At 54.8% G+C, this 25,355-nt stretch overlaps 2 protein-coding genes and 1 long non-coding RNA gene across 6 annotated transcripts in view; 2 read left to right on the top strand and 1 right to left on the bottom strand.

Annotated features, from left to right (window-relative positions):
* The window catches only part of CCDC97 (coiled-coil domain containing 97), a 22,370-nt gene extending 5,417 nt beyond the window's left edge, over positions 1-16,953 (top strand). The window contains exons 3-6 of one of the 4 annotated variants that reach the window (XM_059666441.1): positions 1,223-1,504; positions 1,980-2,109; positions 3,959-4,021; positions 16,544-16,953. In XM_059666441.1, the coding sequence (XP_059522424.1) occupies positions 1,223-1,504; positions 1,980-2,109; positions 3,959-4,021; positions 16,544-16,712 (644 nt within the window). In that variant the 3' untranslated portion in view covers positions 16,713-16,953. Of the gene's footprint in view, positions 1-1,222; positions 1,505-1,979; positions 2,110-3,958; positions 6,050-16,146; positions 16,411-16,543 lie in introns of those variants that run through there. The other 3 variants (XM_059666442.1, XM_059666446.1, XM_059666445.1) reach the window with 3 other exon arrangements.
* TGFB1 (transforming growth factor beta 1) lies at positions 10,040-25,355 on the bottom strand. The gene is made up of 7 exons (XM_059666440.1): positions 24,101-25,355; positions 21,088-21,248; positions 19,313-19,430; positions 17,651-17,728; positions 17,341-17,488; positions 11,514-11,667; positions 10,040-11,089 (listed from the first exon to the last, which is right to left on the bottom strand). The coding sequence occupies exons 1-7, from the start codon at positions 24,453-24,455 to the stop codon at positions 10,931-10,933; spliced, it is 1,173 nt and encodes a 390-aa protein (XP_059522423.1). The 5' UTR covers positions 24,456-25,355; the 3' UTR covers positions 10,040-10,930.
* LOC132216841 (uncharacterized) lies at positions 11,666-14,265 on the top strand. Its single transcript, XR_009448807.1, has 2 exons — positions 11,666-13,237; positions 13,488-14,265. It is a non-coding gene; the product is annotated as an uncharacterized LOC132216841 (long non-coding RNA).

Raw genomic sequence — 25,355 nt, 5'->3', positions numbered from 1 at the left:
ACCAGAACTAAAGGTGCTTTTCCTCACTACAGTGGGACCTCCTTCAGGGCTGGAATCCTCTCATCGGTTTTGTTTCCTGCTCTATCCCAAGCCTGGACACAGCAGGCACTCGGCAAGAGGTGGCTGAACACCATAAGATGAGAGCAGTGAAGCAGAGACAGTGAAGTTTCTTGTTAGGGAAAAGGCATGGGCTGCGGGAAATGAAAGAGTGGGACACAGCAACAGATGAGCAAGATGAAAACAGGAGAGAGAATGAATGGGGGCGCTGGATGACAGAGACTGAGGTCAGAGAAGGAGAGGGTGACTGAGAGCCAGGAAAAAGGAGGGAGAGAAACAGAATCTGGTTGGAAATATAAAAGCTGGGGGTAAGAGAGGGCAAGATGGGAGGCAGGACAGGATGGTCACGCTCAGGTGCTCCAGAGGCCAGGATTCAGGGAGATTCCCGCCCTGGGCTCTGAAAGTAGGGCAGGAGGGACCGGGCTCCATTTAACTGTCAACTGAGGCACAGAACTGCCCCTGTAGGAACAGGCAGCCAGGAGAAATGCAGAGGACCCGGGTTTAGGGTGCTAGGGATGCCAGGCCCACCTGGTGGGTGGCTGCAGAGAGGAGCACTAGGGAGAGCTGGGGTCTGGAAAACCACACCTGGGCAGAGGCCCTGTTCTACCTGCTCCTGTGCGCACACATGCCAGCTCCCATAGACATACACTTAGGTGTCCAGATGTGTGCACCAACAGCCAGAATGGGACTCAGTGGACAGGCACACAGCCTACAGACTGCGCATACATCTGCCTGCAACATCTGCACACTGCAGTCACAGGTACCTGTGGCAGTGTGTGGACACCCATGGGAGGATGTGGGCATGGGCAGGCGATTGTGAGTCCTGCCCTGGCATATTGTCCGCAGGCCGCCAGTGCCTCGGGCAGGATATTAATGGGCCTTACTGTGCAGACACATGCTTGGACACATGAGTAGGCATGCAGATACAGGCCTGGTCCCACAAATGTGCTCAGATGCATGCATGAATACTGGTGGCCACAGGACCTCAGGCATCTGCGTATTTTCCTACATATTTGTGTGCACATTTGCACTTGTGTGTTCATGTCTTCCTACCAGCATGATCACACACACACGCATGGACACGTCTGCCTAGATACCCTTACCCTGAACGCAGCCCCTGGCCCCGCCGGTAGGCTCCTGACCCCACTCTGTCTCCTCTGTGCAGGGGGCGAGTACTTCAGTGACGAGCAGATGCGGTTCCGGGCCCCCCTGCTGTATGAGCAGTACATCGGGCAGTACTTAACCCAGGAGGAGCTCAGTGCCCGCACCCCAGCCCACCAGCTGCCCAAGCCCGGCTCCCCCGGCACACCCCCTTGCCCACTCTCCGACCTGCTGCTGCAGTCCTACCAGGAACAGGAACTGCAGCAACGGCTGCTCCAGCAGCAGGAGGAGGAGGAGGCCTGCCTGGAGGAGGAGGAGGAAGAGGAAGAGGACAGTGACAAGGAAGGTGAGGACCAGCAGCAGGGGATCCCCAGTATCTGGACTCCACAGTCCTGGAGTCTCCTCAGTCCATGGCACCAGGCTGGGCCCCACCTGCAGTAGACATTGAGTCCCTGTCCTGCCAGACCCAAGAGCCCTGTGTGCCCCAGCCCTTCCCGACCTCTCCAGCATCTCTGCCCCCACTCCTCAAAAGCACCAAGCAATCCCTCGCCGCCAGGCCTTTGCTCATGACGTTCCCTCTGCCGGGAATGCCTTCCCTTCACCACCCTCAGGTGTCTAGTCCTGACCCTATTCTGCAGCCCGCGGAGCACTGGTTGTCATGTGCTTGCTGTGTGCTCCAGGAGGGCAGGGACTGCGGGCTTTCTGGTCACTGTTATGTTCCCAGTGCCACCCAGCACAAAGGATGCAGCTCTCTGAACTGTGTTCAGCACCTACCTGAGTGTCCCCCTCACACTCCCACACTGTGGGTGTCTCCCCCGCAGACCAGAGCCCTAGCAAAGATTCGGAGGCCTGGGTTCCCGACTCCGAGGAGAGGCTGATCCTGCGGGAAGAGTTCACCAGCCGGATGCACCAGCGCTTCCTGGACGGCAAGGACGGGGACTTTGACTACAGGTGCTTCATGCCTCTACCTCCTCGTCCCCCCAACCCAGCACCCTATAGCCCTCAGCTGCATGCCAGGTCCCAGCGTCTCCATGGAGGGCCTCCGTGTTGCTAGAAGGCCCCAGAGCAGTTCCAGGCCATGGGCCCTGAGGTCAGACAGCCTCAGGGTTTCAGATCAACCAAAGATCAGTGGGTGACCTTGGACTAGCTTTGTCCATCTGAGAGCCTCGATCCTCCCCAAATGTAAGGAGGGAATGAGCAGGGCTGACATTCAACTCGATAAGATATTGAAACATTTTCACTTGGTGGCCTGGCAGGATGCCACTACCCCAGGCCTCCCAAATGTCCCCCGGAACCCCACACCTCATGCTGCAGGAAGTAATCCCTGGCAAAGCTATTGTGTAGCGGGAGGGGCCTGTGGTGGGGGCCCTGCAGTGTTGGTGGGTAATTTCTCCAGTATAACCTCAGGGCCAAGATGCATGGGCCACCTGCTTTGAAAAGGATTTTACTATCAGGGAGAAGGACGCAGGAGAGCGAACTATCAAAATCGAAGATAAGTGGTTTGTCCACTGAGGCAATCTGGCTTGCGGTCCTGAACACCGGCATGGCAGCAGAGGGCTCTGGTTTCAAACACAACTCTGACGCAGTGTGACAAGCAGACCTTTGGGGGCACGTCAGCTGAATGGGGATCGTAACAGCCACTGGCCCAATCTGGACACCCTGGCTCTGGAGTCAGGTCCAGGTGGTCACTTCCAGCCTGGACCAGCCTTGCAGCCTGAATGTCCACAGAGCGAGGGAAGGAGCCCTCACTGAGGGCACCATTGCTGCCATGAAACCCACAAGGAACCCAGGCCTGGCGTGAGGAATGAGGAGTGATGGAGACAAAGCCTGTCCCCTCTCCAGAGGCCACTGCTGGGCAGCAGGGCCACATGGTCCCTCATGGTGTTCAGCCACCTCTTGCCGAGTGCCTGCTGTGTCCAGGCTTGGGATAGAGCAGGAAACAAAACCGATGAGAGGATTCCAGCCCTGAAGGAGGTCCCACTGTAGTGAGGAAAAGCAGCATCAAGCGTTTGGTGGTGATGGGCCACGAAGAAAAGGTGGGGATGGGGGGAGACAAGGTGGCCAGGAAAGGCTCTCTGAGTAGATCTGCAGGAAGTGAAGGGTGAGTGACAGCTATGTGGGGGAAGGGCCCTAGGGTGGCACGGAAGAATAGCAAGGCTGCCCGAGTGGCAGGAGGGAGCAGCAGTAGGAGGTCCCATCAGAGAGGGAGTGCAGAATGGACAGGGCTTTCTGCACAAAGTGAGCTTGATGGGAGCTGAGGGAGGATTTGGAGTGGAGTCCGGCTCCTCGCATTTTAGGATCACTTGTCACTTTAATGCAGTTTCTGGGCCTCAGAACTAATGATCTTGACAGCATAATTCTTTGTGAGCCGGGCCTATCCTAGTGCACCAGAACGCTGAGTAGTATCCTGGCCTCCACCTACTAGGTGCCAGTAGCAGCTCCCCAGTTCTGACAACCAAATGTCTCCGGTTATCACCAGATGTCATCGGAGGGGACACAGCCTTCCAGGTTGAGAACCACTGCCTTGGGAACGTGGGCCCCAGTGTCACCATATCACATCTTCCAGCTTTTAAAGAGAAACCAGAAGTTTTTATGTAAAATCTCTGATTTGGAAAATACTGCCTTTTGTTTGAAGCCCTGAGAGACCCAACACCCACCTCCAAGGGGGTTAGCTGAATCTTAGAGCTGCCAGCATACGGCCTTTGACCTCACAGGGCCGAGCCATTTCCCCAGCTTCCCCAAAGGGTGGGGTCTGGGCCCAGGCAGAGCCAGCCTCTGACACCCCCTCCTCCCTCTGCAGCGCCGTGGATGATAACCCCGACTTCGACAACCTGGACATTGTGGCCCGGGATGAGGAAGAGAGGTACTTTGATGAGGAGGAGCCTGAGGATGCACCTAGCCCGGAGCTAGACGGGGACTGATGGCCCAGCCGCCCTCCCTGTTCCCCCTCCTCCCCCACAGACAAGGCAGCTGAGCAGTGGCTGGCTCAGAGACTTTCTCCAGGGACCCCAGTGAAGCTGCCTCATAGGGTCTGGTCCCATCTCAGACTGCCCCTCCGCTGTGTCTGCAGTTCCCCACCCCCCCAACCCTGCTTCTGTCTCCATTGCTATTTCTCTGGGTTTCTTCCTCTGTCTTTGGTCTCTTTCTCCCTGCCTTTCTGTCTCCCTCTCTCCACCGCAGTCTCTTTCCTCTCTGCCTTTCTGTTTCTCCTCCTCGTTCTGTGCCTTGGCCTCTGTCCCCACAACAGGGTGAACATCCCTCCCTTGACCAAGTCCAGCAGGGCCCTTTGTAGCTAGAGCCAGCCAAGTCGACACCAGTGCCCAACTTGGGGTCGGGCTGATCCCTGGGCCCCAGAGCAGCTCGCTGTCTCCCCTCCTGGTCCCTACTCTGTTATTCACCTATCCCATTTGTCAAGCTCTCCTTGCCTCTATACGTTCCCTTCTCTCCTTCAGCCTTGTGGGCCTGTGGTTCTTCCTGCCAGTCCATTTCCATCTCTCAGCCTTTATCTCTGGGTTTCAGTGCCATCCCCAGTCTGGCTGCTGAGTGTGGCCTCACTGCAGGCAGAGGGAGACCACAGGTGTCCACAGCCATCACCTCTCCACTGGGACCCAGCCCTGGGAGGGATGGGCAGGGGAAGCACTGGGTATCATGGGCCTGCCAGCTTGGAAGTGGGGGGAGGGGCCCTCTCCCCTCCCAGCCCACAGCCCCCCTCTGCCCAGCCACAATTTTCCCTTTCTTCACTTCCTCTGCCTCTCTCTCCCTCTTGTTTACACTCCCCAAATACGCACAGGCTGTTATCATGGGTCCTGAGTCATCCCACACACACAGGCTGCCCCTCGTCTCTGCCCCCAGCCAGCCACAGGCCCGCCCCACAGAGCCCCCTGCCTCCCCGGCTAATGGGAGCCAGATGGCCGCCTGGTGACTCAGCCACCGGCCTGTGGGAACCCAGGCATCCCGCCTTCCCATGCCCCCACACCCAGCTCATGCTCCCCCAGTAGACACATGGAAAAGGGCCGTCTGCTGGAGGAGGGCATGGCCACGGGTCAGGGAGGTGGGGCCTGGGGCCTCAGCCCTGTGCACAGCAGTAGCGGCATCCTTCCACAGCCAAACCTAAAGGACCCTTCAAGCTGCCTCTTGGGGCATGTAGTCCAGAGTGAGCAGAGGCCTGGAGGCCTCCTAGGGCCATGACGACCCCCAGGCCTTAGCTCTGCCCTCTGGGTCAGCCAGAATTAGAGCCAGACACAGAAAGTGAGAGCCGGATACGTTCAGGCTGTTCAATGAGAGAAAAAAAGGAAAGTTCTGGTTTCTGAGCAGTTCTGTCCTGTGCCAGGCCCGAGCCAGGTGCTTGACACTGCGCTGAATCCTCCAGACATCGCTGCGAACTAGGGACTCAACGCACAGACCGGGCAAGGGAGGCCCAGGAAGGCGGGCAGCCTTCAGAGGTGAAAAGGCAGGTCTAGAACCACAAGTCCTAGAGCGCTCCACTGGCCTGCGGTCAGCTATTGGCACTCAGGGTGGACAGATGCACAGACGTCCTCACATGGGAAGACGAGAAGACTTAGCTGTTGATGACGATAGCAGCTAAGCTTTGGGGGCCTCTGTTGGCACCAGGCACCGTCCTCCACACAGACTTGGCTGAATCATCTTGACAGAGAAGTCAGTATTTGAATCCCAACCATCACGGTCCTGTGCGCCTCGTGCTATCAGTACTGATAATCCGCCTCCCGGAGGAGGCCCAGGGTCGCCCAGGCAGCTGACTCACAGGATAGGCGAGTGTCCTGGTCCCTGTGCTTATGCCCTCAGGTTGTGAGCACACTCCTACTCCAGGCATCAGCCCTTAGTGCACATTTTTCACCATTCAGTCATTAAATCTGTGGTATACTGTGCTGTACATAAATTTTTGTTTTAAGTGAACACTGTTGAATAGGAATTAGGGTGAGTCAGATGGTGGGAGACCAGCCTCTGTAGCGGAGGTGGAGGTGGAGCTAGTCAAGAGGAATGGAGAGACACTTCCCAAAGGTCACGGCCTCTGTGCTGAGGCCTGGAGGTGCCCCGGTGGCCTGGCCCTCGCTCCCAGGTCTGGGGTTGGGGTGGGTGGAGAGGCTGAGTCAGGAAGGGAGGGCCCTGCTGGGGGAGCGTCTCTCAGTGCACATCCGGCCCCCACCCCCGGTCTCCTGTCTGTCCTGGCTGCCACCCCCACGTCTGACACCTCTGTGCGTCCTGCCAAAGCTGACAGGGACTCCACGAGCCTCTAATGCCTGCCTGCTCTGTCCTTTGTCCTGCTTCTCTCCCTCTACCCCCCACCCTCCTCTCTATCACCCTTTCATTCTGTCTCTGCACCTCTCTGGCTGTCATTGTCTCCCCTTTCTTCCTCGTTCTTCTGGGCGTCTGCCTCCTTTCTCTCCCTCATGGCTCCCTGAGCTTCCCTCACTGTCTCATGTCCCCATTTCCCCTGCCTTTCTGTTGGGGCCTCCCCTCCCTGTGTCACTCCTGCTTGTCTGCCCTCATGTTTTCCTATCCCTCTCCCTGCTGTCTTGGCCAGCCCCCGTCATATCCATCTCAATCTCTGTCCTCTCTTCTCTGGCTCCCAAACCCTGGAAGCCCAGAGGAGACATCCTCCAGGTTAGAGGTTCACTGGTGGCTCCTGGGAGCCCAGAATGAGGGGTCACCTCCACCCAGAAAGGGGGTGGGAAGGGCAGTGAGGTTGCAGCCTGTCTGGCCAGAAGGAAGTGTCTATGCTGTGGCCTGGTCACCCCCCCCCCCCCACACTGGCCCCCAGGACCTGCTGGGCTGCCACCACCCCCGGGGCTGGGACAGAGTAAACACTGCCGCCGGCAGCCGGGATATTTATACCAAGGGCTGGGCGCAGGTCCAGTGCCCACCGCAGCCCCTGCCCTGCCCTGCCCGCCACAGCCAGCCCCGAGCCAGCGTGGCACCAGCCGGCGAGGGGACATACCGCAGAGGCAGCCTCCACTCAGCCCGGAGGCCACTGGGCTTGCTGCCCAGGATGCCAGCAACTTCGCTGAGGACGCACAATCCCCCCTCCCCTGGAAACAGCAGCACAAAATGCTCGTGAACATGAACACACATACACACCCCACTGCGAGCTCAAAATGCCCTGAAAGGCGATGCAAAATAGAAACCTACATAACTGCTCACACACTGAGGCCACCAACCCACATGTGGGACAACACAGACACCACCTGCTCAGACACCCACAGAGGCTGAAAACACCAGTCCCCACGACGGGCGGACATACACACACACCCCGGAGAACAGCAGCAAGCATGCTGGAGACACACCCGTGGACACACAAACATGCTCAGCACACCAGCGGCGCACACACTGGTCACAAAGTATAACCCAGAAACATCTTGCCCAGACACGGAACTGTCACACACACACACTGAAAACACTGCTCATGTGTAAGAAACAAAATACACACCACCTCTGGAAACACATCGTTCTCCCAGGCCCATAAACACACACAAAATATCCACATTTCAGGTCAAAATTACACTGAAGATACATAAACTCACCTGGAGGAAAACAGCAAAGATGCTAAGAAAAAAATTCAGACACATAACACGCCCCAGGCATATGACCTATTGTAACACAGACCTCCCAAATCACACGTGTCAGGACACAGCCCAGAGAGCACACCGAGTTGTACAGCAACCACACACACCAGGAACACGGCAGTCACCAGCACACGGAGCTTAACGCGTGCTGGGAACACACACACTGAAAATGCCCACACAGCCTGTGGGCACCCAACTGGTATGTTAAGACCCCTATGCTAGACACATAAAACTCACCACAAAACTTGGGGACACACACACACAAAGGTCCTGAACACATTCAAATTCACATTAGAAACACAAGAGACCAATGCTTGGAATGTCCAGCAATTTAGGAAGCAATGGGCTGATTGTCTCTCTCTCTCTTTCTGTTACCCACTGACCCCAGTCCCAGGCCTGTCTGGGGGAGGGGGCAGGAAGGCCTGAGCTGGCCTCCCCTAGCCCAGCTTCCTGCCCTCTGGGGGCTGGATAGGAAGCTGGGGCTTCAGCCGGAACCCAGGCTACCCGCCTTCAACTTCCCTCCCTGAGCCTGGGCTTTGGGGGAGGGGAGGACACCCTGAACCCCGGGTCCTGCCCATGCGGTTAGCTGGGGGCCTGAGCTGCCTTATCCCTACAGGGCCTGGCCACCCCAGCGAGGAGGGTGGGGGCAGGAGCAGAGCTCACGTGGTGAGAAGGTGCTGAGCCCGAGAGTCTTTCTGGCAGCAGGCAGGTGGGCGGGGTGTGCCAAGCGGGCGTGGCCAGGGCTCAGCACTGGGAGCGTGAGTGAATCCCCAGGGTGCAGCCAGGACTTGTCCTGAGGCCCAGGCGCGAGCTGGGCTTGTGAGGGCCACGACCCTGGGGAAGCGTCTGGGTTTGTGGGACTGCTCTGTCTGGGGCCAGACCGGGCTGTGACAGTGTGTCTGGCTAAGACGGGTCAGCTGCCTTCTGCAGGGCCATGTGGGACTCCCCAGGCCTGAGTGTGTGGGGCCGTGAAATGTCAAACTGAGTGGGCATGACCACCTGGCAGTCTGTGAGACCGTGACGTGTCAGATCTCCGTGTATGGTGTGTGTCTGGGTGGGACTGTGACGAGTCAGTTCGTGTGCCTGTTTGTGACTATGACCCCATCCATAGAGGATGTTTGTGTAAACTGCTGGTGGCCTGTTTCATCTCCTTATTCTGTGAGGTGTGTGGCACAGTCTCTGAATCTGTGTCTGGTGTGTGATGGTTGTGACTGTGACCCTATAGGATGTGTTTTGCTGTGTCCCTATTGACATCTCTGCTTGTGCTGGGCCCCAGTGAGGCTCCAGGCTGGGCTGTGTAATGGGGTGTCACATGTGGGCTATGCCTGCTGCCAGGTGTCCTGCAGGAGTTCTGGTGTGTTCATTGTGGGACACTGTCCATGCTTCAACCCCTGTATGTGTGAATGAATGTGTGCACACATGTGCCACATCCTCGGGGGCCACAGTGACTTCCATGTCACTGTGTCCTTTCATAGGAGGCCAGTGACAATGGCTGCATTTCCTTGAATAGTGAACTCCTCCTGCCCCCACACTACCCAGCCCTCATTGCTCCCAGACCTGTGGCAGGTGGAATAACCACATTGCTACCCCAGGCTGGGCTGGTAGGATCCCAAGGCCCACTCATTCAGACCTAGTGCTGCCCAAACCTCCCCCTTCCCCCGGGCACCTCCGGGCAAAGCAGTAGTTCAGAGCCTGGGACCTGGGAAGGAGGGTGGGGGCCAGATGAGGGAATTGAAACCTGGGAGGAGGAAAGGAAACCAAGATGCCAGAGAAAGAGGAAGCAAGGGAGAATTCACAAGCAAGACCACAGCAGAGGGGAAGAAACAAGGCCCAGAGGGAACCCACCCGGTGCAGAGTACCAGCATCTCTCACCTGAACCCCTGCTGTTCCTGCAGTCGCCCACGGCTCCATTCAGTCTACTCTCAGCCACCAGCCAAAGGGATCTCTAAGCACCGAAGTCAAATCATATCCCATCTCTATCCAGAATCTTGTCATGGCTCCATCATCCCCCAGGTACAGATTCTCACAGCTTCCCACCTCCCCCAGGGCTGATGTGCCCTGGCAAGCAGCACCAGTGCAGAGAGCCTTAACTGCCGCTGCCTGGTTTGAGTGCCAGCTCTGCTGCTTGTGAGCTAACAAGTAACCTCTCTGTGCCACAGTATTCCCATCTGTAAGGTGGTCTCTGTTGCAGGAGTTGGCAATATTTTTCTATAAAGAGCCCAATAGCAAAGACTTTTGACTTTGCATACAGTTTCTTCTCGACTTCGCCCTTGTAGCACTAAAACAGCCAGAGACATGGCTGTGCTCCAATAAAACTTTATTTACAGAAACAGGCAGCAGGTCAGAATTTGCCTGCAGGCTGTAGTTTGCCAACCCCTGCTCTGCTGCGCTGTGGGGAGAATGCAGTGAGTTGGTAGATTCATACCTGGCATGGACGATTATCACTCTCTGGCCTATGGGTGTTACCATCTGACTCAGCTCCCAACACCCTTCCCCTTGGCCCTCCTTTCCAACCACACTGGCCTTGTTCCTCCCTCCCTCACCCCAAGTTTATCCTCACTCCCTGGCCTTGCCTTCTGTCCTTCCCAGAACACTCTCCCTCTTCCTCACCTAAGCTGCCTTCAGGTCCCAAAAGCTACCTCCTCCAAGAGATCCTCCCTGTCCCATCTCACACTCCATCCTGCTTTCCTGCCTTCGTGCCATTTACAATGTCTGTCTCTTCCCAGGAAAGTAGGTTCCTGGTGGGCAGGAACGATTCTCTTAACCTCTCTGTGCTTGAGTTTCCTCCCGTTATAAGAATCCCCAGAGCTTGTTATGGTGAGTGAGTTGATTAACATAAGCACTTAGAACAAGGCCCAAAGTGCTCAATAAATAAATGTAGTGCTTACCAGGAGTACCTGGAACATAAGAAGTGCTTGGTAGGTGGTAGGAGGGGCAAATGAAAAGTGAAGAGAGAGACAGGAGGCGGCAGATGGAGCGGGAGTCCAGGAACATCGGTAGAGACCCTGTCAGCCAACGACACCGAGACCCCAGTCCTCTCTCCACCTTTAATGGGCCCCGAGGTGGGCTTGGCCGGGAGAAGGGGGGTGGGGCCGGTGTCCTTAAATACAGCCCGGCGCGACGGGCAGGGGAAGGGGAGGCGGGGCCGGGCCTGCCGGGGCGGGGCGGGGCGGGGCGGGAGGGCAGGGGGCTCAGCTGCACTTGCAGGAGCGCACGATCATGTTGGACAGCTGCTCCACCTTGGGCTTGCGGCCCACGTAGTACACAATAGGCAGGGGCTCCAGCGCCTGCGGCACGCAGCAGGGCGCCGCCGACGCGCCGGGGTTGTGCTGGTTGTATAGGGCCAGGACCTGCGGGCGGATGGGCGGATGGGCGGGGTCAGGCCGGGGGTCAGATTGCTCCCATCTCCCTACACCTCTTCTCACCCGTTAGGGCTCGATCTCTGCCGCTCCGCATTTCCCACTCTTGATTTGTATCTCAATCATTCTTTCTCCCATCTTCTTGTCTCTGTGTATCAACCTGTGCCTTCCTGCCTTTTTCATTCTGTCTCATCTCTCGGTTTCTCTTTCTCCTTCCAAGCTACTCCGTCCCGTGGGTCTCCCCATATGCCTCGTCTCTAACTGTGCAGACCGGTCTCCAGCTTCTCTCCCATCTCTATCACCCTCTCCTCCAGTCTCTCTGTCTCTATTTCTCCCTTCCGCCCTTCATCTCTGCGTGTACCTCTCTCCCTCCCCTCCCTTGGTCCCTGCTATCGCCAGCCCGGGCCAGACGCACCTTGCTGTACTGCGTTTCCAGGCTCCAAATGTAGGGGCAGGGCCCCAGGCAGAAGTTGGCGTGGTAGCCCTTGGGCTCGTGGATCCATTTCCAGCCCAGATCCTTGCGGAAGTCGATGTAGAGCTGCCGCACGCAGCAGTTTTTCTCCGTGGAGCTGCGGGCGGGACACGGGTGAGGAATCCAGGTCAGGGCGACAGAGGGGCCTGCAAGGGCTAGCCATGCCCCTCCTCGTGTGTGTGTGTGTGTGTGTGTGTGTGTGTGTGTGTGTGTGCATGCACCATCTCCATCTTGGTCTCCCTTGCACCCACTGTGATAACAACAGCCAACAGTTACAATACTGATGATGGCCAGCACTGATAAAGCACTTCCTCCAGTCAAGCACTGTGCTAAGAGCAACATAATAAACAGGGTCTCGTGCAGGGCCCAAAACAAGCCTGTAGGAAGCCAGTGGCCATCCACAGGGACGGCTAAGTAAATCATGGCACATCCATACACTAGAACATAAAACAGCGCAGCTCCATGTGTACTGGTACATTCTACATGTGCAACAAATGTTTACTGAACTAGTGTGTGCTGCCCTGGGATCTACAGGGACTCAGTACAAACAAAACAGACTGAAACCCCTGTCCTCTAGGGCCAAATGCGAGAGACTGTCATGTCACTCTTCTGCTCTGAACATGGCCCTGCTTCACTAAGGACAAATGCCAGAAGTCCTCACCGTGAACCACAAGGCACTACTGGATTTGGCTCATCTCAATTCCTTCTCCATTTTCACTCTACTCCAGTCATACTCGTGTCCTCACTGTTCCTCAAATGGTCCTACCTCAGGGCCTTTGCACTTGCTGTTGTCTCTGACTGGCTTACTGTTCACACAAATTTCTGCTCCAGCTTATTTCTTTACTTCCTTTAATTATTTGCTTACATGTCCTTCACTCAGGGAGCCTCAATCCTAGAACACTGCCTGGCATGCAGTGGGTGCTCAATAAATAGTTAAACAAATTAATGTCATCTCTTTTTTTTTTCTTCAAATTAATTTCAGAGAGGACGGGAGAGGGAGAGAGAGAGAGAAACATCAATGATGAGAGAGAATCACTGATCAGCTGCCTCCTGCACACCCCCTACTGGGGATCGAGCCCACAACCTTAAATGGAACCGAACCTGGGACCCTTCAGTCTGCAGGCCGATGCTCTATCCACTGACCCAACCCAGCCAGGGCTAATGTCATCTCTTTAGAGAGTCCTTCCTGGACCATCCTACCCAAAATACCAATCCAAAAGACAGTTCCATTCAGTGTAACGACAGCATTGCAGGTATGCAAGAAAATATGAAAATGTCTGTGTCAAAAAAAAAGAAAATGTCTGTGTCTGAAGTGGGACAAAATCTTAAAACCTGTGGAAGCTGAATAAGAGTTCATTATACTATCCTGGTTGCTTTTATATACATTTGAAATTTTCATAATAAAAATCAGGATAGGAAAAATACTCTCCAATATCTCTTTCTTTCTTTCTCTTTCATCTGTTTTATTTTCCTTCTTAGAACTTTTAGCTACCTGCTCTTTTATTTATTTGATATTGATTGATCTGTTCATTATCTGCCTTCCCCTGAGGACAGGACTATTTGTCTGTTTTCTCTCCCAATGTATCCCTAGTGCCTACAACAGTGCCTGGCACACTGTAGGTACTCTGCAAATATTGGATGTATAAATTAATTGTTCAATGGGTTAGGTTTTTATTTTTTTTTATTTATTTTTTTTAAAAATATATTTTATTGATTTTTTACAGAGAGGAAGGGAGAGAGATAGAGAGTCAGAAACATCGATGGGAGAGAAACATCGATCAGCTGCCTCCTGCACATCTCCCACTGGGGATGTGCCCGCAACCCAGGTACATGCCCTTGACCGGAATCGAACCTGGGACCCCTCAGTCCGCAGGCCGACGCTCTATCCACTGAGCCAAACCGGCTTCGGCGGGGTAGGTTTTTAAAAAGCACATTGGAGCCCTGGCTGGTTTTGCTCAGTGGATAGAATGTTGGCCTGCAGACTGAAGGATCCCAGGTTCAATTCCAGTCAAGGGCACATGCCCGGGTTGTGGACTCGATCTCTAGGAGGGGACATGCAGGAGGCAGCTGATCAATGATTCTCTCTCATCATTAATGTTTCTATCTCTCTTTCCCTTCCTCTCCGAAATCAATAAAAAAAATTTTTTTTAAAGCACATTGGAGAATAGTGGTGTATAAGATGTGCTACCGTTCTGGATTTATGGTCTCTGTGCCATGTTCAGATCCAAAGGCCAGTCCTCCCAAGTTGGGCCCAGGCTTCTGTTTGTTTGAGAGGACCCGGGCACTAAATGCGCAGACCCCTGGGACCATGGCTGAGACGGACAGAGCGCTTGGCTAAAAAGCCTGACTCATGGGCAGACAGATCTTCATATTCCATGTTTACAACATGGAAAAGAAGCACTGTGCAAAGCTACAGTACTGTATGAGCCAAATTCTGCTTGGCATAAAGCAACTGGAAGGAAATTTATTGAAATGTTGATGGTGATATTTTGTATGTGGTATAATGAGTAATATCTTTTATATTTCTATTTCTATGGCATTTATCCTTAGTATGATGGACAATATTCTTTATCCTTTCCAAATTCTTAAGAGTGGATATGTGTTACTTCTAGAATCTGGAAAGAAAATGTAGTCCCTTCACTCCCCTCAAATATAAGACTATAATTTGGACAAAATAAATTAATATATGGCTATATGTAAGTGTCTCATGCAGATACTCTTTGGAAGGAGACACAAATATAATAAAAGTAGCTGCCTCTTCAGTGAGAGGTTGGGGGTTAGAGCTGGAGGGTCTCTGAGATCCTTTCTAGGTTTGGTCCATGTGCCTGTATTTACCTATTCAAATAGTAATCAATAGAGAATTCATCAATTCACTTCAAAACCCCGCAAGGCAGACCTTATTATTATTCCCATTTGAAGGATGAAAAACTGAGCCTCAGAGAAGGATGTTGCCTGCTCACATATAGTATGTAAGGGGTGGAGCTTGAGGCCAGGTTCACAGCTGACTCTATGCCACCCCAGAGCTTTGGCCTCATCTGCCCAGTACAACCATGTCGGCTTGGGCAGAGGGCAAAGGAGCGATGACACAGGATCTCCTGGGGCAAGTCCTTTCCATAAGCCACAGAGCCCTAAGAAGGGAGTCAGGGAACTGAGACCCCTGGGCTCTGCTGGTCCCTCCACAGTCTGGTTAGGACTCAGTTTCCCCATCAAAGATGGGGCAATGTTGGATCAAATAAAGTGTTGATAACCTGAGGGACTAAGAGGTATCAGGAAGTCTCTGTATGGGCTCAGGGAGGGTCCTGAGCCCCCCAAACCATATGCACAGAGATGTGTATGTATGCACATACTTCTGGGAGGAAAGGTGCCTGGCTTCTGGCTTTTCAGTGGGGTCCTGGACTCACAAAAGTGGAAGAGTCACTGTCCAGAATAATCTTTACTTTGTGTTCCAAATCTGACGGGTTGTGAGGGCTAAGATTTGAAGAGTCTATGATTCTATTACCCAACTCAGCCATTCTCCATGTGAGGTCCCCAGGATAAGCAGCAGTATCACCAGGAACTTATGGGGAATGCAAATTCTCAGGCCCCACCCCAGACCTCCTGAACCAGAAACTGGGGGTGGGAGGTGAGGGCTAGCAAGCCAGATTTAACAAGTTCTCCAAGTGGCCCTGAGGCACTTACACTTCAGGGCCTGCTGCATTCCGGGCCCTGTTATACACACAGTGGAGGCCCTTACAAAGCTCTCTCAGTCAGTCAGCCCATTAGGATCCAACAGGGCCTGATGAGTATAAGAAACCCAGCGCCCCACATGGACTCTGGATGCTGGGGAAGGAAGGGTCAGGGAAGCTTCCCAGTGGAGATGGTGATTGAGCTAAGAACAAGAAGATGGTGTTTGAACCTCAAACATACACAAAAGCAGAGAATATTATATTGAACCCTCATATCTCCATCACCCAGCTTCAACATTTAGCAAGTCATGGCCAACTTCACTGTATCTCTGCCCCTACCACTTCCTCTCCCCATATCACTCCACCCATAAATATTTCTATATGTATCTCCAAGAAATTCATGGCTATTTTAAAACATAACCACAATACCACATAAGACAAATTAATAATTCCTTGATATCATCAGATATCTAGTTAGAGTTCACATTTCCCCAACTGTCTCATAAACATTTTTTTTTTTAATCTGCACAAATTAAGATCCAAATAAGGTTTACGCATTGCTCTTGGTTGATGTATCTCTTAAGATTGTTTTTTATATCTACAGAACCATTCTTTATTTCCCACCCTTGCATTGTATGTGTTGAAGAAACTAAGTCAGGTTTCCCACAATCTAGATGTTGCTGACTGCGTGCCTATGGTGGTGTTTAACATGCTCCACTATCCCTATATTTCTAGAAAACTGGAAGTTGGATCTACCATCTTGATCAACTTCAGGTTCAATTTTTTTTTTTGGCAAGACTTCCTAGGTGATATTGTGTCCCTCTCAATGGAGGCTTACATGGCTGGCTGCCTTTCTTTGTAATGTTATTAGCTTTTGGCACTCAAGACCTCATATGTTCATTCATTCACAGAGTTGCTGGGCTGAGGGTAGGATCTGCAAGGAACTTGGGAGAAGAGCTGACTTTCCAGCTGGGGACTAGCACATAACAAAGCCCCAGAGGCACCATCAAAATATTAAGCAGAGGCCAGGCCAGCATAGCTCAGTGGTTGAGCGTCTACCTATGAACCAGGAGGTCAGGGTTGCAGGCTCGATCCCCAGTAGGGTGCATGCAGGAGGCAGCCGATGAATGATTCTCTCTCATCATGGATGTTTCTATCTCTCTCTCTTTCTCCCTTCCCCTCTGAAATCAATAAAAAATTATATATTTAAAAATATATATCTATATTTTAATTTATTAAGCAAGGGAGGGGCAGGATCATATTATAATTCTAACCACAACATTCTAACTCTGAATTTTAACATTTTAGAAATCCAAGTTTTCAACTTTCTTGGACTGCAGTACGCCAGCACCTCAAGACACTCACACTCCAACATCATTTCCAACTTTCTAGGAGTTCCACATTCCAACTCTCGAGGATCTTGGCATTCTTGAATTCCAATATTTCAATACCGCATTCCAACATTCCAAAGTTCTGAGCCCATCATCACTCAAGAGGGCCAAGCTGCCACTGCCTAGATCCCAGCCTTCATAGAATGCAGCATGCTCACACCAACCCACAGTCCTCTAGTGTACCCATATTCTGGCTTTCTCCAGATCCCATTTGTGAATCCTAACATTTTAACACGGGATTTTATCCTTCTGAGCCCCAGATTCGAGGACTGCAATCTGCCAGCACTGGAGACGCCAATCTGTCAATAAACAGGAATCCAACAAGGGCAGCCTTCCAATTCTGAGTTCCCAAATTCTAGGGTCCCGACACTCTGAGTCCAACACTGTTAGCTTTCAATAACTAACACTGAGTCCTAACATCCTAGAATCCGAACACTCTAGGATCTCAACCTGCCAGTAATGTCAAAGACTGAATCCCCACGTTCTTGGTGTTCAACATTCTAATAGCCTCTGATTCCCACACCCCCGCAAGAAAACAACCTGATCTCAACGTTCTAGGACTCCCAGGTCACACATCCCTGCATTCTAGGACTCAAACCTCATCCCCTGAGTTTTCCAGGCTGAAGGAGATACTAGCCCAAGTATAGTACCAGCCAGGTGCCCACCCTGCAGCACCTGGTCAGGCCTCCCAGGCTGGAAGGCCTCAGTTTTCACCTGAAGCAGTAGTTGGTGTCCAGGGCTCGGCGGTGTCGGGGGCTGTGCAGGTGCTGGGCTCTCTCCAGCGGGGTGGCCATGAGAAGCAGGAAGGGCCGGTTCATGCCATGAATGGTGGCCAGGTCACCCCGGCGGCCAATACTGATTCCTGTTTTAGTTTGGGAGTCAGGGGGTAAGGGGTGGGGAGACAAACACACACTCTTAGGTGGTGAGTGGGGGATGGGCAGGGAGAGGAGGGGACACACACACACACACACACACACACACACACACACTGCACACGGCACCGGGACAGAAGGGTGGGCCTCACCGTTGATTTCCACATGGAGTATGTTATCTTTGCTGTCACAGGAGCAATGGGCACTGAGGCGAAAGCCCTGGATTTCGCCTGTGAGAGTGAGGAGAGAGGAGCCAGTGTGAGGGTGTGGCTCACCCAGTCCCCGGGGGAGAAGGCAGGAAGGCTCAAACCCAGCTGCCCTCTCACTGCAGCCTCTTGACCCTGTTGCTGCAGCGCTCTGCCTTGCTGCCTCTCCCTCCACCTTCAGGTCTCAGTTCAAATGTCACCTCCTCCAAGAGGCCCTGCGGGATGCAGGCCCCACTCCCACGATGACACCACTTTACTTTCTCCATAGCCCTGACCCTCTGGGTCCTTTGTATTTGGCTATTTATTTCCCTCATTGTTCTCAGTGGAGAGCAGGATGCATGGGGGCAGGGATCCTTGCTTTCTTGTTCCCTGCAGGGCCTGGCCCACAATGATAAACTTCTACTGAGTGCAGGAGGGCACACGGAGTGCCAGGCATGTTCTGAACACTCTGTGGGCATTATCTCCTTAGACCCTCACCACAGCCACCCATGTTCCAGGAGAGGATGCCCAGGCACACAGGAGGTGACTTGCCCCAAGTGGGAAAAGGCAGGGCTGGGAGAAAGGCTTCTTGAATGAATGAGTGGATTTTCTAAGCTCCTACTATGTGCTGGACCCTGTACTGGGTGCTCTGGGCTCAAATAATGACCAAGATAGGCCTTTGTCCAGTGGCCCCAGACACTCCTCCCAATGCCCACATGCTCCCTAACCCCCATCTTTTCATCTGGCCAAACCACCATTTATGCCATGAGTCTCAACACATTCACCCTTAACCTCGGGAAGCCCTCCTGGACCACCTCCTCCAGATGGGTTTGCTTATCTGCTCTGGGCTCCCCTCTTCTGGCCCTGATCATTCTAGTCATCACTGCCTGCTAGGGCTTTGGCAAGACTTCCTAGGTGCCTGGAAGTAATGGTGAGGACAGCACCTAGAAGTCTGCTTGGTTACCACTGTCTCCCTTGCACCACCACCCAGGGCCAGGCACAGAGCAGGCACCTACTAGCATTTACTGAATGGAAGCATGAGTAAGAGGGATATTAGGAAGGGAGATGTGGGCACTGTGGGCTCAGCTGGGACAGGACAGAGGCCATCTTCTTCCAGACAGATTGGATGTGCCAGGCCCTCCCCTGAATAAAGGCCTTTGCATATCCTGTCCCTCTGCCTCCAACAGTCTTGCCCTCCTTCTTTCCTGGGCTGGTTCCACTCATCCCCCAGACATTGGCTGTGCTGTCCAGGAAGGCCTCCTTGATCCCAGACTGTGCAGCCACCTCCTCTGGGCTCCCCATTCCAAGCCTGCCCACTCTGGGTCATTACTACTTGATTTATAGGTCTTTCATCCTCTTCCCCTACCCCAACAATGGATCATGAGCTCTGTGAGGACAAAGATGGAGTTGTTTTTATCACTACTGTGTCCCCAGAATCACCCAGCACAGGTCCGGTGCTCAGGAAATGGGTCAAGCCATTAATCACTCAGGTTTGAGTGTCTGGGAGGAGGGCCAGGTCCCGGCTCTTTGGCACCAACATAGGGCCAGGGGGGCGGGGTGCTAGGCAGTTGCAGGACAATGGGGTTGACCCCATTGCAAAACAGGGTGGGGCAAACAAGTGGTCCTCACCTCTGTAGTTCAGCCACTGCCGCACAACTGCAGTGACCTCAAAGGACAGCCACTCAGGTGTGTCGCCGGAATCCAGCACCTGGTTGCTGAGGTAGCGCCAGGAATTGTTGCTGTATTTCTGGGGGATGACGAATAGAAAGAGAGAGATGGTGGGTAGATGCTGCCATGCGCCTCCATGTCCACTGCCTGCACCCCCACCCCATCTGCTCCTCTAAATGGGCCTTCAGACAGTCCCATGGACAGTTCCCTCCCAGACATCCATGCCCTGGGGGCCCACGGGAACCACCTGTGCCACAGCGAGCTCCAGGCTGGGGGTCGGCACCTGAGCTGCTCAGCCTCGGGCCCTGCTCCTCTTTGGAGCCAAGGAAATTCTTTTCTCTCTCTCGGCATCAGTTTCCTTGCTGGTGAAATGTCAGGCCCCTTTGAGCTTGGACAGCCCACTGCTCAGATTTCCCTGCAGACATCCTGGGCTTCGCTCAGCACACATTTCTGCACATTTGACACCCTGCATTCTGAGTCTATCACTTTCTAGGGGCTTATGTTAGAAGTCATTCTATAACTCCAGGGTTTGACAGCATCCCAAGAATGACAGTCAATGAGCCCAAGAAGTTCTAAGACAGTGGTTCTCAACCTACTGGCCCTTTAAATACAGTTCCTCATGTTGTGACCCAACCATAAAATTATTTTCGTTGCTACTTCATAACTGTCATGTTGCTACTGTTATGAATCGTAATGTAAACATCTGATATGCAGGATGGTCTTAGGCGACCCCTGTGAAAGGGTCATTCGACCGCCAAAGGGGTCGCGACCCACAGGTTGAGAACCGTTGATCTAAGAGACTAATGTTCCACAAGTCCAGGAGTTTGACACGCCATAAACCTAGCCTCTGCAGACACTGCTCTCCTGTGGAATGATCCCTGGTTCTGGACAGAACGCTCCAGAAGTGGCAGCATAAAGTTGGGGTCTCTAGATGCCAAGAAGTTAACATGAGACAAAGTTCCCTCTACTATCTACCATCACGTCTAAAGTTCCATATGACATGGATTCTAGGCCACTTGACCTTCTAGAGACCCCATCTCTTCCAGAGGCCCCAGTCTTCCTGAAGATTCCAAATTTTCTAGAACAGAGCTATCCAAGAGACCCCTTCGTCACAACAGAAATATTCTTTATCTGTGGTGTCCCAAATAGCTGCTAACCACATGTGATTATGGCTGCTTGAAATATGGCCAGTGGGACTGAGGAATTGAATTTTAAAAAAAATATATTTTATTGATTTTTTACAGAGAGGAAGGGAGAGGGATAGAGAGTTAGAAACATCGATGAGAGAGAAACATCGATCAGCTGCCTCCTGCACACCTCCTACTGGGGATGTGCCCACAACCAAGGTTCATGCCCTCGACTGGAATCGAACCTGGGACCCTTCAGTCCACAGGCTGACGCTCTATCCACTGAGCCAAACCAGTCAGGGCTGAATTTTTGCTTTTAATTGTTAAAAACTTAAATGGCCATATGTAACTAGTGGCTTCCCTATGGTACAGAGAAGGTCCAGAACCCTGAACTGTTCTACAGATTCCAACTTTCAAGATACCTGCGTTCTAGAATCCAATTGCTAAGATTCCAACCTTCTAAGTGGTTAACATTCTAGGGTACTAGGAGTCTGACATTTTAAAGAGCCCTATGATTCCATGGCCTGTGCTCTTCTGTCTTTCAGGGTCTGTCTGTCTGGCCCTTGCCGTCACCCATGGCCCAGTGGCCCACCTGGCCCATGCCCCCACCTGGTACAGCTCCACGTGTTGCCCCACTTTCAACTTGTGCCTCTGCAGGCGCAGCTCGGCCCGGAAGAGCAAGTGGGGTTCAGGCACTGCTTCCCGGAGATCCGACGTGTTGAAGAACATATATATGCTGTGTGAGTTGTGCTTGAATTTCTTATAGATTTCTAGGCAGAAGGAGTGGAGAAGGGGATGTCAGGGGTGTGGCAGTGGCAGGGAGCTGATGCACCCCAAGTGTGAAGAGCATGGGCTCCAGAGCTGACAGCCTGGGTTGGAGTCCGACCCTGACCTTGGATGAGTGGCTTGCTCTCTCTGGGTTCGTTTCCTCCTCTCTAAAACCCTTCTCTTCCGTCATCAGTCAAGTGCCCACTCAATACAGCCTGGCACCAAAGGTGTCTGCTTTGTTTGCTCAGATCTTCCCAGTACTTGGAGCCTCAAGTGCAAGTTCCATGGCAGTGTAGGGGCAAGGGCATTTGGAGCAGACCATGCCTCTGCTGCCTTGAGCTCTGTGACCTTGGCAAGTCCCATCCCTTCTTGGAGCCTCAGTTTCCTGCTATTCTTTGGAAAATGGCAACCACATCAAGCTCCCTGCCTTCCACCCCAGGGTCTCCTAACTGAAGTGCTGGTGTAACTCTGAGCAAGTCAGTTCCTGTGCCAGATTCTCACCTGTGACACAAGGATGGCTTGCAGGATGAGAGTGAAGTGAGATGAGGCAGATGAAGCACATGGCACAGAGTCTGCACACAGTAGTCACCCTAATGTGTGTGTTAAAGAGCTCACTATTTGCCAGCTGCTATTCAAAGCATTTTGCATTTAAACGTCACAACAATCCCATGAGGAAGATACTATTATTATACCCATTCTCTAGGTAGTAAAACAGAGGCACAAAGAGATCAAGTAATTTGCCCCAAAGTCACATAGCTAGGAAGCTGCAGAGTGGGGATTCAAACTCAAGCAGACAGCTTCCAGAGACAACCCCTAAGCTAATGTGATCTTATTATTGTTGTTATTATCAATTGCTTCCTCCCTCAGCTGGTTAGAAAAGGCAAAGTTCATTCTAGGTAGGAATGGCCTGGGAGTGGGGAGAAAATTAGCAAGTGTTTTCTAGGCTAGGACAAGGGTGGGGTTGAGGTGGAGGGAACTCCGGGATGAACGGGGGCATCTGCTTTAGGCCTCTGCAGTGGGGAGGTGAAAACAGAGACAGGCTCTGAGAAATGTCAGAGGAAATCCCTTCTGTGGGCCCCCATCCTCTACTCGTCCCCACTCGAGCCAGGCCAGTCCTGCCTCCTGCAAATAAGCACTATCTTGGCCGAGGGGTTACTCAGCAACCCCCAGAGGAAGGGAGACAGATAGGGAGGGAGGGCGAGAGAGAAGGGGCAGGGATCCACAGAGGGAGGGAGGGAGAGACCACAGAGACCAGGGACCAGACCGGGAGCGGTAGGGGGAGGTGTGGAGAAGTAAAGGCAGGAGATGGAGACTAATGAAGATGAGGGCGAGATGGAAAGACACACACACACACACACACACACACACACACACACACACACACACACACACTCGGAGAGGGACACAGGGTTTGGGAGCCAGAGGGAGAGGATTGAAGGTATCATTGTTAAATTTCTACAAAAAAAGGTGAAGCGATTACGGAAAAGGTGAGGCGGATCCGTGAGGGGGATGGGCGTCATTTGGCTGGAGCCACAATTGGGCAAAAGAATGGGCTGGGGACCCACAAGTCCAGCGCCCACGAGAGAAGGTGAAAGGAGGGGGACCGCCCCAAGTCGCAGGGCCACTTGGGACCCCTGGGTCCCCGCGTGGGCGCCGATGGGGCGGGCCCACGGTAGTCCCGCCCGGAACTGGGGTGAAGAGGGCGGGAGGCGCCGCCGCCGCCGCGAGGGCGGGGACCGGACCTGCCTCATCTCGCCCCAGGCTCCGCGCGCGATCCCCACCCCCCGGGGCACGGGAAGGAAAGGGAAGAGGGCGGGCGGGCGAGGCGGCCGGACGCTGGGGTTTCCCCAGCCTCGCGGGGAGGAACTGACACTGTGGGGTCTAGACTCTCAGCCTTTAACTCTGTGGGGTCCTCCCAGCTCCGGACGCGCAGCTCCTCCCCCCGCGCGTGGCACCCACGTGGGACCTCCTCACCCCGACCTTGTAGATCGCACCTACCCACCTCTCCCCCTGCGCTCCACTCCTCGCTCAGCCCGCTCCCTTCCAGCCCGCAGCTCGGGGGGCTCGCTGCGCCCAAGGGCCCCGTTTATCTCTCCTTCACCACCACCCCGTCCGCCTTTCCCACGCCTGTCTCCCCACCTCTGTAACACTCCTTCCCGCGACCCCGTCTTCTAGGTTTCCTGGGGGCTCGCTTCCTCGCTGGCCTCCTCCTCGCACGTCCATCTGCGGAACCCGCTGGGCACCTCACCGCGCATCCCTGGCAGCCCCGCCCTCGCGCCCCTTCCTTCCCCGGATTCTCACCCCTCACCGCCCGGCTCTCTGCACCCCCCCACCCCGCTCCTTGCACCCTCCGCAAGCGGGCCCACTCCGTTCCTCAGAACCTCCAAAGGGCCTTAATGCTGAGGCTGGGCTTCATCCTGCGGGCACTGGGGAGCTAATCTTCGCCTAGCCTCTCTGTCCTTGGCTTTTCCCACCTCACGACCCCCGAGCTCCGCGTCAGCTCTCCCCGCTGCCTCCCCCAGCCCCAAAGCGGCTCCCTCCCTGCAGCCCCCACCGCAAGACCCCCGACCCCAGGGCACCCCGGAGGCGAAGTCTTTTTCTACCCCCCCCCCCCATGTTCTCTCCCACGAGGGGACGCCCCTGCGACCCCTGATGTCCCTGTCGCCTCCAGAAGAGGTCCATCCGCTCACTGTCTCCTCCTCTCAAGACCAGGCACCTGGTGGGTAGGAAGCTCAACCCTATTTATTCTCGGGGGGCGGGGGGCCTCCAGCGTTCCCAGGGCCCCCCAAGTCCTCTTCCTCCAGCCAGCTTCCTCCCCGACCCCAGCGTGCCGGCGCCCCCCCTCCGCGCTCACCGTGGTTGTTGTCCACCGTCAGCACGCGGGTCAACTCCTTGGCGTAGTAGTCCGCCTCGGGCTCGGGCTCGGGCTCCGCGCTCTCCCCGGCCACCCGGTCGCGGGTGCTGTTGTAAAGGGCCATCACGGCCTCCGGCAGCGGGCCGGGCGGCACCTCCCCCGGGCTCGGGGCCTTGGTGAGACGCAGCTTGGACAGGATCTGGCCGCGGATGGCCTCAATGCGCTTCCGCTTCACCATCTCCATGTCGATGGTCTTGCAGGTGGACAGTCCGGCGGCCGGCCGGCCAGGCGTCAGCACTAGTAGCCAGAGCAGCGGCAGCAGCAGCGGCAGCAGCCGCAGCCCGGAGGGCGGCATGGGGGAGGCAGCGCCCCCCGGCACTGCGGAGAGCGCGGGCCGGGCTGCCGTGGGGAAAGGGAGGCGCCGCTCCCGCTGGGGCTGGGGGTGGGGGTCTTCCGACGAAAGGTAGGAGAGTCAGAGGGTGAAGGGGGTTGGGGGGAAGGTGAGGTCCAGGGAGGAGGGAGTCCCGGTGAGCGGCTGCTGGTTGTCCTACGGAAAAACCCAAGGTGGAGCGATCTCGTACCAGAGGTGGGTGGTCTTGAACAGGGGAGTGGAGACAGGTCAGAGGTTCGGCTCGGATCCCGGAGGACAAGGGTTCTTGGACGTGGGGGCTCGGGGGAGAGGCTGGGGGTGGGGAGCGTGCAGGGGGTGCGCCCAAGGTCTTGGGTCAAGTCTTCGCGGTGGTCGGGTTAGCGTTTCCTGAGGGCTGGTCCGGAGTGGGGTGCCTGAGGGACGCCGGGGGGGGGGGGGCAGGGAGGGAGCAAGCGTCCGAGGCAGCGAGGCGATCTGGGATCCCCGAGTCCTGTCTCCTCGCTGGGCAGCGTCGCGCCAAGCGGTCCCCGCGCCTGCGGCTCCCAGCGGCAGCGGAAAAGTCTCAAAACTTTTTTCCTCTCCTACCAGCTCGTCCCTCCTCCCGCTCCTCCTCCCCCCTCCCCACAGCGGCGGCGGCGGCGGGGGCGGCTCGTCTCAGACTCTGGGGCCTCGGGGCTGCTCCTTCCTCCGCTCCCGGCGGGTGGCTCCGAGCCGGGGGGGTGCCCCTAAGGGGGCGTCCCCCCTGCCCCCGGCCGGGGCCTAGCTGTCTGGTGGATCCGCCGCGGGAGGAGGGAGTGGGGCGGCCCGGGGCGCGAAGGGCGGCGGCAGCGAGGGCAGCGAGGACCGGCTAGAGTGGCGGGGGGTTTTGAAGCCGCCCCAGCCCCA

This window comes from Myotis daubentonii, chromosome 15 (assembly GCF_963259705.1).
Source record: "Myotis daubentonii chromosome 15, mMyoDau2.1, whole genome shotgun sequence".
NCBI classification, from domain to species: Eukaryota; Metazoa; Chordata; class Mammalia; order Chiroptera; family Vespertilionidae; genus Myotis; species Myotis daubentonii.
Note: the sequence above shows the minus strand (reverse complement) of the source record. Positions and strands in the feature narration are given on the sequence as shown.